General features: G+C 38.0%; 1 protein-coding gene across 3 annotated transcripts in view; it reads right to left on the bottom strand.

Annotated features, from left to right (window-relative positions):
• Positions 1 to 1056: 1056 nt before the first annotated feature.
• Positions 1057 to 16185, bottom strand: part of PAX3 (paired box 3) — a 99475-nt gene continuing 84346 nt past the window's right edge. For 2 of the 3 annotated variants that reach the window (XM_017876827.1, XM_017876828.1), the window contains exons 8-9: positions 3119 to 3365; positions 1057 to 2609 (exon numbers count right to left, since the gene is read on the bottom strand). In XM_017876827.1, the coding sequence (XP_017732316.1) occupies positions 2575 to 2609; positions 3119 to 3365 (282 nt within the window). In that variant the 3' untranslated portion in view covers positions 1057 to 2574. The remainder of the gene's footprint in view (positions 2610 to 3118; positions 3366 to 16185) is intronic. The other variant, XM_017876826.1, reaches the window with a different exon arrangement.

Below are 16185 nucleotides of genomic sequence, written 5' to 3'. Positions count from 1 at the left end.
GGCAGCTTCTGGTCCCAGGTGGCTATTGCACACTTGAAATGTGGCTAGTGCAACTTAGGAACTAATTTTGTTATTTTGTGTACTTTCATTTGCTTTAAATTTAAATAGAGATACATGGCTAGTAGCTTCTAATTGGACAGCACCCTTTTAGATCTTCCTGACTGTAAGGTTCTGTCACACTAGTCTTGAGGAAGCAGAAGAGCATGAGTTTAAACACCTTGGGCACTGAGATTGCACTAGGTTCAAATCCTAGCTCTGCCACTGAGTCATTCATGTAAGTTCCTTAAGCCTCAGTTTTTTCATGTGTACGAGAGAAATGGTAATGACACCACTTGCTGCATGTGACATGTGGAGAGCAATAAATAAATTAATACAAGTAAGAGCTTCAAAAGGTATTATGATTATTCCTTCTAAAATAACAGTCCTCACACTTTATTGAAACTGTGCATTTACTCCTCTGCCTTCTCTACTAGGCTACAAGCACTGCTATAACACAAGTGCCAATCACCATGCCTGGCACATTTGGACTCTCATTAAATACATTCAGGAAGAAGGGAGGGAGGGAGAGAAGAAAGGATCAGGAGAGGGAGGGCAGGAGAAGTAAGAAAGGAAGAATGAATGAAGTAGGCAGTAATATCTTTCATGTAGAACAAAGTAGGCTGCTAAAATAAAATAAAATATGGGAGTTTTAAATACAAATTTCAGTGGAGATGACTTAGAGATGAAGATGGAGCCTGGTACTCCAGGGAAAACATATCTGTAAGTGACAGTAAAGGGGCTGGATAACTCTGAGAGAACCAAAGGAAGATGAAGGAAGCTAAACTGAAGGGTTTTTCTAGATGCTACACTGATAAAAACATAAACTTCAATCCTTAAAAGTGTGTTCAACAAGCTTCTTCAAGAGAATACAACTGTGGGTTGTGTAACCTTATTTGTCTACAGTATATTCTCATAGAAAGGTTCCACTAGAAGTGAAGTACATGTATATTGGGCTCCCCATTGCCAAGTTTTCATTTATACTACATTCACCAGTTCCCCCCAAAAAGCAGTAGTGGGCAAGTTTTCATAACTGTTTATTCATTATAAATAGTAAATATTTACTGCACTTTTTACATGAAAGACATTTTTACAACACATTGTTGTTGGTTGAGGCTGCAACACAAAGATAGTACTTCTCTTGTTCCATCACCCTCTAAGACCAATGCATGAACTAAACTCGGTACTATGTCTAGTCTCACTAACTCGCTACATCATAGTTCTTAACTCTAAAAGGAATGTATTTGTGCCTACCTCATTCATGGTTCCAAGAATAGAAAGAAATAAATAACACTGCCTTCCACCTTCTTGTTTCTCTCAACAATTCAAAAAACAAATTTATTGACATTCTAAAATGTCACCACACAAACGTATGTAAACCTCAGTTCCTATAATCTTTTAATATTGGATATCAATGTATAATTTAAAAGTACATGAGAGCCATGTGAACATTTCTGTTCTTGCCCTGCCTTTCATAGAAAAGAGAAGAATGTAAACGTAATCGGTTTAAAAGCGTAATTATCTGATCTGGTCTCTAATCAAAGGAGCAACACGGGTGTTGGTTGTCCAGCAAATGGCAAACATCACTGCACTCTATAACTATGAATTATGGGCTGTGAAAATAAAAGCACCTGCAAAAATATAGTTCTGATTTTGTTTATATCGCCTTGGGCATTGCCAAAGCATCCATGAGGTACACAGTATTGCACACCGATAAGCAGATATGTGAATGCATGTCACTTTCTCTCCACCATGCCCTTCCTCCAACCCAGGTGGGCTACCAAATAAATGTGAACTGGAAAAACGTCACACACCTCTCCCCACACCGGAAAAGGAAACAAGTCCTTCTTCCTGGTAGCCCGTATACTGTTAGCAAGACGTATCCGGGACATTTATTGACAACTAGATTACAAATGAGGATACAGTAACAAATAATTTATTTAGGAGGTCCTTTACAGCTAGTCTAGCTTCCTAAAAAATGGTGGCAGTTTTTTTACATCAATTTCCAGTGTGTAAGAGTCAATGATTCCTCCATTCTTGCTTTATGAAGTGAGCAGTTTTAAAGTTGTACAAGTATCAGCATCGAACATCAACATGTTAAGCTTTAGAGTATTCTATTATATTTTAGAATAGCCTGCTTGCCCAAACCAGTCCAGGTAAATCTCAATACACACACGCACACACACACACGTGCACGCACACAAGCAAATGGAATGTTCTAGCTCCTCCATGATCAGCACTAAAGAACTGGGATATTTTGATATGTAACCATGTGAAACCATTGCCTTAAAATGTTGCATTTGTCCTTTATTGCTCCAGGTCTTCTTCTTCTCCACTGCTTTTGTCAAACATGTTCAAAAGAATTTGAAACCAACTATTGGAGGAAGAAAATCAATTGCTCTCCTTTGTCTCCTATTGGGACTCCCCCACCCCAAACAAAAGGGTAATTTTTTTTGTTTGTTTTCTGAGCAGACTCTTCACGTCTAGACTGCGAAGACCAGAAACAGGGCCAGTTTTAGCTCCAAGTGGACAGTTCACTTATGCGATATCTGGCTTGAGATAATGAAAGGCACCTGTAAGGAAACACACGCAGCTTCTTAGGTCATGCTGGGACAATTCACAGTCAGGGGCAAGATCAGCTACAGGCTGACAATGTCATATTTAATACTGTGGTATCAAAGGCTTGAGACTAATATTTTTATTCCTGAGACAAGTTTGACACAACTCTGTGTCCCTGGGATTATCCCCCATATGATCCTGGAGCTGACCTCATTAAGAACATGTGTTTCTAATGTCAGGGATTATTTCATTTTGGCCAACCCTTATGTTTTACCTAGTGGCAATCAGGTTTCATGTCTCAACAATTAATAATCGCAAGATGTTGTTGACATCGGTTAAGAAAATAATTACACAAGGAAGCCCTTGCTGGAACAGTCAGCTGGTTTTGCAAAAAAAAAAAAAAAAAAAAAAATCGATACCGGCATGTAAGGCTTAATCATGCCTCTAATTGACCTTTCTTAAGCAAGAGTTGAGTTTATCTCCCTTCCAGGAGTAATTGCCCCCTAAAAAGTCCAAGGCTTACTTTGTCCATATTGCCCATATTGGTAGCCTGTGACAGGGTCCATACTGTAGCCTGTGGTGCTATAGGTGGGTGGACAGTAGGACTGAGATGTTGGCAGACTGTCCAAGCTCTTCATATGGTCTAGTCTCTGACTGCAGCTGGCCGACACCGTGGTGGTAGGTTCCAGACCCCCGGTGAGAGGGGAGAGCGCGTAATCAGTCTGGGGCTGATGAGGTACCCCACCATGGTTGGTCAGGAGTCCCATTACCTAAAAAAACAGCCAGATTGGGAAGAAGTTAAAATGCAGAGAGAACCAGATTGCAGCCTACAGCTGAAAGAATAACTTGACGGTTCAGTTTTTATTTCTTTAGAAATCTGTTAAAGAGCTGTCCTGGAGACTATGACCCCAATTCTAAGTGGCAGAGATATTACATCATGCCCGACGATAACATCTGACTGCAGTTTCAGAAGAAGGAAAGGAGGAGGGAGAAGAAGGGAGAAGGGGGGAAAAGGAAAAGAAGGAAGGAGAAGAGGAAAGCGAGAAATTACACCATGTCTCCAGTGATAAAATCAGACTGGAATTTCAAAGAAGGGAAAAGAAGGATGAAAAAGGGAGAAATTGTATCTGTTCATACAGAAAAATGTCTATTCATACATTATATCTGGAAGTTTCACATGTGGTTTTTAAACAGTCATTTGCTTATATTTTAAACGATAAATTAATCCAAATCAAGTTATTTTTCATGTACTTTGAGATCTCTGTGCCTTTTTTTTTTTAAATAGTGTTCCCTCTCAAGAAAGCCCCTTTCCTTATCTTGACCATCCTTTGGTAATTAGAAATATTTACTCCCCTCCTGATGGTCCCTGGCACTTTACTTACCCCTTCCACTGTATATTCATTAGTTCAGTCACCTGCTTTGACTGGTGAGAGCTTTGAGAGGAGCAACTTACTCATCTTTATATCCCAGCACCTAAAGCAGTGAGTGCTTGACACATATTAAGTGCCGAATGAATGAAATGTAAATGATTCTCCCAGTAAAAGCCTCCATTACCTACTATTTTATTTCTTCTCTAAAACACCATCTCATATATATACAGTGTTAAAAAGAAAGACAAGCCTGAAATGCAAACATGTTCTTTAAAAGTTCAGTTTTGTAAATAACCTGGAGAGTAAGACAACTTGGAAAAAAAAATATCCTGTGAAAGAACAACTTTCAGATCAACATGGTGAAGTGTTTCACAAACTCAAGATCCCTGACCCTTACAGCACCTCGTGGTGAAAGTAAGTGGATAATTAATTTTGCAGCTGGAAAACTGCCACACGAGAGAGGAAGTGATTTTTCTAAACTGTGTACCCTTCTGTGGCAGGGTTCAAAAGCAATTGCAAAAGAAATCTAACACCAGGTGAAGAGCCCCCCTAAGACACATCTACTTACAAAGTATTTAAATGCAGTATCCAACAATTCCACAACATTTCCACAACAGTCCTGTCTTATTTTTGGAAGTTTGAAGCCTATAGAGACTAAAGTGTGCAAATAAGAGAAAGAGGAGAGGGCAGAAATGACAACCAAGCCCTTACTATAAGCCCTCCTGCTAACTGCAAAATAGCTCTCATAATTCAGGCAATAGAACCCTGGATCTAGGAGTTCCAGCAAGGCAGGAATCTGAGAGGCAGGTCAGGCACGGGGCAGGTCTAGTTTTGCTTCCCAGAAAGAATGTCAAGTCAGATTCCAAAAACAAGGATCCCATCATTTCCTTTGGGAAGGGTTTGCGTAATCCTTATGATTAAGCCAAATCTTCTTGAACTAAAGCTCTGAGCTGATCCATCTTCAGTTAGCCCTAAAAGACAGAGAAAAAGAGATCCACCTTCTGTGGGTTATCAGTTATCCACTCTTCCTCCATTTGAACAGATCATTTGGATGGATGTCCCTGCCTTCCCCAGAAATCCTGTTTTTCATTTTGCTGTCTCTCTTTCATTTGAGTTATTGTCTATGCACACACATGGGACGGTGGGCCCGTGTGGGCAAAGCAACACAGTAATGCCCACATTTTGAAAGACATCCCAGGGATCTAAACTTTTTTGAGATATGTGGTAAAACATCTTTTTTTTTTACAATTTTTTTAAATGTTACATTCTTAAAAAAAAAACAAACAAACATCATTTGTGGCAGAGCTTCGTTTTGTTTTAATGGGGATTTGGAGAAAGTGAAAGTCAAAAAATAAAGTAAGCATCAATAGGACTGACAATTCCAGGAAGATGGAAAATCACCAGAATGTGGGCTCTTTCAGGGCCCTACCCAGCATGGTTTATAGCAAGTTAATTTCTTCATTTCTCTATTTTAAAAAACTTGAACATAACTAAGAATGGATTTAAATTAGTTCCTGGATATGTTTTCATCTACGTGGGTTCTTTTGCGTTTCTTTGAGCTTTACAGATGATTTCACAGGGTATACCTGGAAAATTCATGAATTTCAATTGATACACTAATTTATTAATTATGAAAATTCAGCCCAAATTAGACATCTCTTTTAGAAGGAAAGATTCTTTAAGTTAGAGGTTGTTTGGTGCCGGTCACACTCCTTTCAGATCAGGAGTACATTTTTGTGTGAGATCCTGACGGGTGAGATTGGACATGAACATAAAAACATTTTAAAATGTGATTTTTTTAACGAAAGGGAATACATTGCACAGGCCAAATATTTTACCAGGAATAAGTTGTGTTAAGGAAAATTCAAAACTTAGAAAAGCAATTTTGTAACTATATTAGTTCAGAGAGGAAAGATATCCAGTGGCACTTAATAAAAGGAAAATAAACTTTAAATTAATAGTGTCCTTCATGAAGATGCTTACTTGAAATTCAGTCAATGGTATGTCGCTTTCAGGGAGAAATGGAATGCTCTATCTACAGTTATACTTGATGAGCTCAGAGCAGAATTTTATTCAAAACATGCACACTTTCCCATGAGCTATATGTACATTTTGTGATAAACTTTTAAAAAATCCCCTGCCATACATTTTTTGTTTGCATAACTTTGAAGGCAGCAATAACTAATTATAGGGGACGGGGGAACCCAAGAAAGTCCTGAAAGAGAAGAAACAAGTCCTTCCTATAAGCAAAAATCAGCTTATGATGTTGTTCATGAGGCAGCTTTTGGCAGTCACTGCATTAGAAAATTCCTTAGGACAGGATTTAACTCTAAGACCTTGAAGTATATCTATTGAAGGATGGAGAAGATACCCTGTCTGCAGGGCCATATTAGGGCAATAGAAAGATAGTTCCTCAAAGATTCCAGGGCTGAGTAGCTTTAAGACATCCCAAAACATGACTCAAATAGGAAGGAACCTACAGGGTCTTCCTGTGTGTCACTATTGTCACACACAGGAAGCTAGTGAGGGCATCTGCTTTAGCCACAGCACTCGCACAGCAAACCAATACTTGCAGGGGCTGATGTGAGGGCACAGAGCGGACCAGAGACCAGTTATCTTTTGTTCCTTTGACTTCCCTGATGGACAGACATTCACAAGTTCTTATTTCCACTGTGATGGTCACATATTATCATCATAATCTCAAGAATCTTATAAGGATGGGGAATACCGCACTAACATTTTCCTACATTTGGCCTGAAACTGAGATTAATAAATAACTATAATGTGATTTATTTCAATATTTCACACTGAGAAAACTTGAGAAATATACACCATTTTACAAACCTACTGTTTTACATTTTTTTAAATTATGTGTTGGCAGGGGAAGTGAGGACATCAATAGAAAATGCATTACTCTCCCCTCACATAATTTAAAACCTCAAATCTCTGTAGAAGGTTCCGTTACACTTTCATGTACGTTTCTTTAAAAGCTACTTTGTGTTTCACGTGGTTCAAGGGAAGCTATGGAAAGTTCTTTCTATGCACAAACAAGTTGGTAAATGAACTTCTTAGAACTTATCCAATATGGTTATGGATTGCCTTCCAGTCACATTTTCTTTTTAAGAATAATGTCAGAATTTCTTTTATGCATGCTTTTCCTAAAATCCCTTCGAATTTGTAATTCAAAGCCTAAAATAAAACCTTCATTTGTTGTAAAGTGGATTTTTTTGCCCTCCCCTTAAACCATTAGTAAGCTATTTCTCCTACAGGGCTGGCATTTTGTACCTGATTTTTTTTTTGTTGTTTTAATTTAGGGTATTAGAGAAGCTCGGTTGCCTGGTTTTGACAAACAATTTCAAAGAAAAAGAAACAAATTCAAGGTTACTCAGTTCTGTCTCCTGAACACTGATCACACTCATTGAATGCCAGGCAAATTCAGGAGACGCAATGACCAGAAAGAGTTTTTCTTTAATAAAGATCTCTGTTCCGTCTCGCTAGAAAAGGAAGTAAGGAGAACTCTTTCTTTTTACTTTTAGTTGTGAACCATCAAAAACAAAATCTATTAAGCAGATTTTAAATTGTTCACTCTCCAAAAATGTGTCCCACATACTGTTCCTAAACTGTTTTTTGAACCAGCCTTTAAAAACAATTCAAAGCTTTCCGAATTTATGTCTACATTTCTTCTACCAGCTCCTCCATCTTTGCATTATTAGAGAGACATTTTCTGAAGATCTCTTTAAACTCATTCTCAAGTTTTCAGAATTCCAAATAGGTTGTTTATATCTTGATTGGAAGATTATATGGTTCAGGAAAACTAAGTCTTTACAATTGCTCCATGCCATATTTCTCTTGAATTAATTTTCCTATTGTAAGATTAAATAAAAGAGATAAAAACTGTGGGCCAAATTAAGATTTACCTTTAAAACTATGTCTGGAAAATATTTGTCTTGGCACAAGCATTATGGTTTTCCCATCCGTTGAAAGTGCCTGAAGCTTATCAGAAATCTAAAATGATTTAGTAAATTATGGTGCACATCCAGGCGCTTCTTTTTTCTTTAGTAGGAATTCTTGGTTCACGTCTTTATTTTCTTTCTTGTTCTTAAGAAATCAGATGTTCTGATTTAACATTTAACATACACATTTAGTTTGATTTTTTTTTTAATGTTGTGAATTACAGCTTTGTATGACATAGAGTTTTTTCAGCCTTCCATCCTTTCCTCCAAAAATCTACTGACTATATTTTTTATTTAGATATAATTTATTTTCAGAACCAAACAAAAATGTTCAAATATTTATCCAAATTTTTTTTTTTTTTTTTTTTTTTTTACCAATATGGGTGTTACTGGAGTCATCTAATGGTTGCATTTCAGTAACTGTATCTTTGAGGTTAAAAACCTAAATTTAAAGAGCAGAGACCTTCCTAAAATGTTGTCCTCAGATTCAAATGCCTTAGGAATTATCCTGCAGTTGATTAGCATGTAAATAATTAGATTTGGGGTCCTGTCTGTTTGAAAGCTGCAAGAGGGAAGTTGCCTGAAGGCAGAAGTTTCTCTTAAGGTTTGTGTGGTGACCTTCTCACCCATCCTGAGAGTTAGGGAAAGGCCAAGACTGACCTTTACCTAACCAGATAGAAAACCTGTGCATGTAAAATGCCCAGCTAAGTATGTCTTTATCTGTTTTATTTTAATCCTTAGCCTACATTTTACAAGTAGCTGTGCTTAGTGCATGATGAAAAAGTATGAGTGCCAGGCAAGTGTGCTTCATATGCAGCATACATTTCCAAGTTTTCATTGTAAAGAGTACAGTAAGTATTGTCTCAGTTAAACTCTAAGGGATTATGTATGTTTCATCTCCAGCCCTGTGACCAATCACAGAAATAGCTTATTTTTTATCAATTATTTTGAATACCTATTGCTCAATAGAGCTAAGCGTTAAATTTAATAGCAATATTCTTTAGGGACTGATGACTAAAATATAAATCTAGACAGAGAATTAGCACAGAAATGAGTTGCATAACCATAGATACTTGTTCTTAACTAGGCAGATGTTCTTCTAATTTAACATTTTATATGCACATTTAGTTGTTTTATAAAAAAACATTGTGAATTATGATTTTGTATGATATAAAGGGTTTTTCGGCCTTCTAGTCTTCCCTCTAAAGTGTATATATATATAACTTCTAGTTTACTTCTAGCCAGTGATGAATAACCATATCATGTCCATCTATTATCAATAAAGCCCAGTAAGAAAAAGTTCATTCCACCTAAATGAAAAAGCATGCCAGTTAATACCACTGGTATTTGACTATGTTAGACCCACCATGGGCATAATAAAATTCTCATATGTTTTAATTCATTTACGCATGCCTGCATTTAATATGCTTTGTGACCATGTCTACAATTAATATGATTTATGGGAAAAGAACATGTGCAATATCGGGGGAGTATAGCAAATACTTTTTTCTTCTATGAATGAAAAATATAACAAAACGGCTCAAGGAAAATTGTTGGCCCTTAGCATATTAAGAGGGACTGACGGAGCCCTGAGTAAACTTGGGAGAGTTAATGATATCCTCTTATCTGACCCTGACACATTTGCAACATGTAATTTACAGAAGCTCTGTCCAGGGAATCTTGACAAATGCTCCTGAGGATGTCAGGGCAATGTTCCATTCTAATGTAAAACAGATGTGGGTCAGATACCCTCATTCATCACTTAACACAGAGAGCCTCAAACTCTTTCTGGGAGGAATGACATTACCTGCTGTTAACTCTTCTCATTTCAGGAAATTTCTCACAACCACAGTAGCCCTCTAAAGCGTGTGTGCTCAAACCTATCACCGTTTCAAAATCCAGTCTGAGAACATGACTGTGGAAAAATCAAACGTGTATCTTGGTTTCATTTCATGACTACTCTAGGATACTTTTGCTAAATATTAATTGACCCTTTGAGACTTGGGATTCTAAATATAGAAAGAGAAAAGCTCTATGTTTGGGCATCTCACAATACTTCAGTGATATGGCATTCAAAATTTTCTCTCTAATTGCCTGTAAACCAAACTTCCATGTAAGGAAATGCAGAGCTGATTCACCATAATAACCATTCATAAATGCAAATCTTGCTGACCTTTAACTTCACAGTCCCATTTGAGACTCACAGATCACTTATAATAAACTAGAAACACTGCCTTTTAGCAAAAAGAGCTTTAACTCTGCCTCTCCCAAGCAGAGGAATGTTGGTCTATATATGCTATATTCCCATTTCCCTAAAAGTTTTCCCTCCACCTACCACTCTAACAACATGTAGGGCAGACATTCTGATCTGCTAAAAGAAGAAAATGGTTGTCCAGCTCAACAAAGAAATGTCTTCTTTCTTCCAAACTATGTATGATGTAAGCAAATATTTCTGTGGCTGCCCAAAGTCAATAGCATAATATTCCATCTATGAAATGTCTGAAGACTACAGAAAAGAAACTTCCCTACCCTTCTCTTCATGTGAAGGAAGGTACATCCTTAAGATAAAGAAAAGAACTAACTGAAAATACCTGGTGATACTGATTTACCTGTGATACTGATGAGTAGATGTCAGGAAACATATTTCTGTTAATCATGGGGAAGTGGAGAACAGGCTTGCAAAAGTCTAAGAATGAGCATACTCTTTAGAAAACACTTTCTGGTCTGTTTCATAGGCTCTGTGGTAAGGCAGAATAAGCATTCATTTAAAATTCATGGAATTTGGCCAGATGTGGTGGCTCATGCCTGTAATCTCAGCACTTTGGGAGGCTGAGGCCAGAGGATTGCTTGAGCCCGGGAGTTCAAGACCAATGTAGTCAATACAGCAAAACTCTGTCTCTACAAAAAAAAAAAAAAAAAAAAAAATTAGCTGGGTGTGGTGGCATGCACCTGTAGTCCCAGCTACTGGGGGGCTAAGGTAAGAGAATCACCTGAGCCCAGGAAGTCAAGGCTGCAATGAGCTGTGTTTGCACCACTGTACTCCAGCCTGGGTGACAGAGTGACACTCTATCTCAAAAAAATATTAAATTTAATCAAATTAATGGAATTTGTACCAACTCTACAAATGTGAGACAACATCTGAGAACACAGTCTTCCAAAAGCTAGAAACTACTACACCATTAAGCTAAAATTGTATTTACCTTAATTCTCTCCCATACCTAACTCCAGGGATGCTGAACCAATAATGATGCTGTGCTCTCTTTTCTACCTTACGATTTGTACTTATGGTCATAATCTGGGCAGTGGTTATGTCTCCTACTGCACATGCAGTTTGGTGTAGACTGGCAACATACAGAACCTACTTCCATCTACAGAAACTAATTCTGTTCCTGCAGATCCTAGCAAAATAAAATCTTTGTAATCTAGTGATTTTAAAAAATGCTCGCAAAATCACTTAGATTGCCCCTTATGTTCCAAAACCTTTTTTTTTTTTTTTTTTTTTTTTTTTTTTGAGATGGAGTCTCTTTCTGTTGCCCAGGCTGGAAGGCAGTGGCACCATCTCGGGTCACTGCAAACTCCGCCTCCCGGGTTCACACCATTCTCCTGCCTCAGCCTCCCAAGTAGCTGGGACTACAGGCGCCTGCCACCACGCCCGGCTAATTTTTTGTATTTTCAGTAGAGACGGGGTTTCACCGTGTTAGCCAGGATGGTCTCGATCTCCTGACCTCGTGATCCACCTGCCTCCCAAAGTGCTGGCATTACAAGCGTGAGCTACCGCGCCCGGCCGTTCCAAAAGCTTTTGATGGTACATGATGTTTTAGCTACCCTTATCCTTGGCTGGTGAGAGAGAAGCATCACTGCATATCAGATTCCCCTGCCTTTGAGGCAAGTATCATGCTTCTAATTTACCCATTATCTATTGTTATAGAAGATGGACTGTATATTTTCAAAAATACATTCATGTCAATATTATATTTCAATAAGTCAAAACTAGAATACAAAAAGAAAAACAACAGGACGACCCTCTCCCCTTCCTGCTCCTAGCCCCATGGAATGAAGGATGGTTGACTTTAGTTTTCATTATAGTGGGTTCTCATGTTATTGCAATCTGAATTTCTCAAATAAATTGATATTAGTACATTATATTTCTGGAGACTATCTTATCCAGCCACCTTAGGGTTACTGCATTCTGAGTGGACATCAACATGAATCCTTAGATCTTTGAAATGTCTAAGTGGAATACTTGAAAATACCCCAGTTTACCAACATACCGCCTTTCCTTTGATGTCACTCAGTTTCCATGTTTGCTTTACTTTTCATGGACAAGCAAAAGGATATCTTCTGTCAGAGATTCACATAATTTTTTCTTCTGACTCTGTCACCCAGGCTGAGTGCAATGGTGCAATCGTGGCTCACTGCAGTCTCACCCTCCCGGGCTTAAGCTGTCCTCTCACCTTAGCCTCCTGAGTAGTTGGGACCACAGGTGCAGGCCACCATTCCAAGCTAATTTTTGTATCTTTTGTAGAGACGAGGTCTCACTATGTTGCCTAGGCTGGTCTCAAACTCCTAGACACAAGCGATCCCACCTTAGCCTGCCAAAGTCCTGAGATTACAGGTGTGAGCCACCACACTTGGCCATACATGGTGTTTTTAAGTCAACAATAATGAAGCCCTGTTGCAACAGCATTAGTACTTTATCAAAAAGCACTTAATGTTCCTCAGCCTAAGTCTACAAGACAATTATTTTTAGTATCGTCTAAGTTGAACAAGAAGGTACAGCAGAAGCTGAGACAGTTTAAACAGTTTATGTGAAAATGTGCAGCTAGTAAGTGACTGATAAGTTTGAACTCTATTGGGGCTGTCTTTAAATTAATGAGTTATACCTACACTGCAATCAATTCACTAGATAGGAATTCTTTCTTTTCCTTTACCCCCTTATCTGCCTCATCCTAAATATTATTAGGTAGTTTATAGTCTCTTCTTTAAAATTAGTCTCCCCCTACTCTAAGTTCTTACACAAAGGGCTGACACTGTTTTAAGGTAGAAGACACCATCAGACATTAATTAGAGGAAAACATTCACCTGTGGAAAAAATCAAGAAGCCATTTTAGAAACAAATGAATCAAGAGTTGGGTCTCCACCTGTATTTTCCATCATTCAGTACATCCCAGGAGATGTTCCTCAAAACTTGATAGTTTGGTATTCAACAAAAGGGCTCCATAATCAGATTAGAATACACTGAATTAAACAAAGTTAAACATGTCTTCATACTGCGAGACTTGTCAGGGCCTTTAGTAGGTTAATGTGCACTCATACACTGAAAGGTAAAGGGATGTAATTCTTGACTTTTACCAAATTTTACCTTCAGAATGCTTTTCTATCACACCACTGTTCTACAGAGCCTGCTTTGGGGAACAAGTCTTTATCATGAGACTCGGTTTGGTTTCAGAGTATTCAAATAGTATCATTCCTCTAGAAGCTTATAATCAAAGGCAGTGGGGGTATGGATACACTATAATAGAATAGAGTCTGGTATGTGTTTTAACAAGGTATAAATATAATAATGTGGCATCAATAGAGGCTAAAAAAGAAATTTTGCCTGGAAGAGTCATGGAACGGTTGACATTGAGCTAGAAGCATAGAGCGACACAAATAGAGGATCATCTCTACAGCAGGTATTTTGAAATCTCAGGACAGATTCAAGAGTTTAACTAGTTTTTTTTTTTTTTTAATACAAGCTGCCCAAAATGAGACATCAATATTTTCATGAGAAAAAAAAAGAAGAGTTACTTCTTTAAGTAATGCTTGCTTCTTTCATTAGTTCAGTGCTAAAGGTTACCCGAACAGTCATCTCACAGCTAAGAAATATTCCCTTCAATGTAGACACAGTACCCCATGATTCTGCAAAATGCACTCTCCTCAAATGTCTCCCAGTTTGCCATCTGTTCCATTGATCATCAGGGGCAATGCAATTGCTAATCTCAGAAACTCTAGTTTACTGAATTGGAGCTAAATGTCAAGAGCAATTTTTAAATATTATACTATACATTGAAAAATATATACCTCTGATGAAACCCAGACTGTTTTACAGAGACAGATTCTTTGGAAAAACACACACACACACACACACACAAATAGTATACAACTAATGACTGAATCAAGTCTTCTATGCCTGTAATACAAAGCACACATTCATCCCCTAATTGAATAAATATGCAAGTATTCAGATTTCTGAAGATATTGCCATTTTGCAAATGCAATAATAAATTAAAAGCTTTACATTGCATTCCAACCACATATAAAAGGTTGATTCAGGCCATTGGCCCCACATAGTATCTAGCACGGCTGTGTATTGCCGACTACAAAGAGAAACTTTTTATCCTAGTTGCTTTCTTATAGACAAAGCAATAATGCTCATTTTTTTTCTACTCAATAGCTAGAGGAATTCAAATGGGACTAAAAACGAAAACACAAGGTTGTTGCATTTGATTTGCCCAATGTACAGGAGAACATAGCTGACAGAATTTATATTTAAATCAGTTCGGCAGACACAAAAATAATTAATTCAGCAAGGAAGGTTTTCTTGTGGCTCATTTCAGTGATATGAGGTAAGATTCAGTCACTGGTTGCTACATTCTCCCTTTCTTTAAAAAGGAGATGTGGGCCAAGTCGTTCTCTCTCTCACAATTCGCCAAATTTAACTAACTCAAGAGGCTACGACTGGAGCTGACATAAACCAGGGCTCTCCTCACACTCTTTAAGTGTAGCAGCCACAGCCTTAGAGAAAACCCAAAAGTACCAGGTCAATTACAGGCTGCATTGATTCAACAAATGGATTAACAGCCATGTTTTAATCCAGGAGCAGAACATCTCGAAAACCTGATATGGCAGAATGGAAACCTCCAAATGGCCAGTGGTTATTCTGGTGTAGCTGAAATGGGCTCGTTTATGATCATAAACATTCTTGAGCCTTCATAAACATGGAGGCTTCTGAAGTCCTGGCAATCAGCTCACAAACTGCTTTAGAAAAGAAACAGAAAGAGGCTCAAGCCTTTGAGAGGCTGCCACTTCTGTAAAAAAAAAATCTCTCTGCCCCCAACTTTGTTTGACACCTACAAATTTCTTACACCCAACAAATTTCTTTAATCAAAATCACTCCTTTTTCTTCTACAGATGAATTCCTGGAAAGTGTAAAGGGAAGAAAGCCCCTCCATTGAGAAATAGGATGGTGGCAGGCTATCTGCTTGTCTGATTCTTCACAACGATAAAGGCAGGTCGAGGGCACAGAATTTGCAACCAGTGTGTGAAATGGACAAAATGAATGGCTTGTCAACAAGACTAGCATCAAGTAGCTTCTGGATGTGCACCCAAAAATGTCCCAAAAACTTATCTATCTTGAAACAGAAGCTGGCTGTACCGCCAGGGTGAACCTTATTGCTTTGCCCTATACCAACAGCAAAAGAAAAAGGCAAGGAATTACCAAGCCACGGTGGGAAAGATTTTCACAGCAACAAATGAAAACAGAGAAGTACCCACTGCAACAATTTTTAATGACTATATCCCATCCACATAACAGGTCCTTACCCCTTGGATGAGCAAACAACCATCATTTTGCCTTGGCCGCTAAAGAATTTGAGATAATTGTTAGCACTGTGGTCCCAAAAATGACAAGTGAAATCAAAAACAGTCTTGAGTTTTGAGTACACATATTAACACTTAAATGCTTCTTCCTAATAAGTTTCAGGATTAACAAATGTTTGTCAAAAGGAACTGTGCTGAGCAATTGAAATCTAATTTGAAATGGAACCATGATAGTCTAATACATATATGCATGAAACGAAGAAGCTTCCTAATATGCGTAGCTGACACCAAATATGCAATTTACATACATTACACACTAATAATCTCAATTTTAATATTATTCTTTAAAAGCAACTGGATGGGTGGTAGAGTTAAAGGTTTGCTTTTGTAAAATGTGAATAAGAACAAAAAGTTGATCCTGGCATTTTATGCCATTAACCACAGTCTTATTAGTGTAAAGAGCTATCTGCTCTTTCTGGGTCTATTTCAGAGATGGTATCTCATCACCACAAGTCTGTGATGATTCAGCTGGACTTACTATATGAATGGTGGATAAACTGCAGATGAGATCTGCAGACCTCCTCTTTGTTCCTGAGTGGTGCTGAGTGGTGGGCAAACATTCAGGCATTTTCAAGCCCAGTACACAAATCTTTATGAGAATTTTTTCTTTCCTCAGTAGATTATCC

This window comes from Rhinopithecus bieti, unplaced genomic scaffold (genome assembly GCF_001698545.2).
Source record: "Rhinopithecus bieti isolate Rb0 unplaced genomic scaffold, ASM169854v2 scaffold_10315, whole genome shotgun sequence".
Classification (NCBI taxonomy): Eukaryota; Metazoa; Chordata; class Mammalia; order Primates; family Cercopithecidae; genus Rhinopithecus; species Rhinopithecus bieti.
This window is presented reverse-complemented; position numbering and strand designations above follow the sequence as displayed.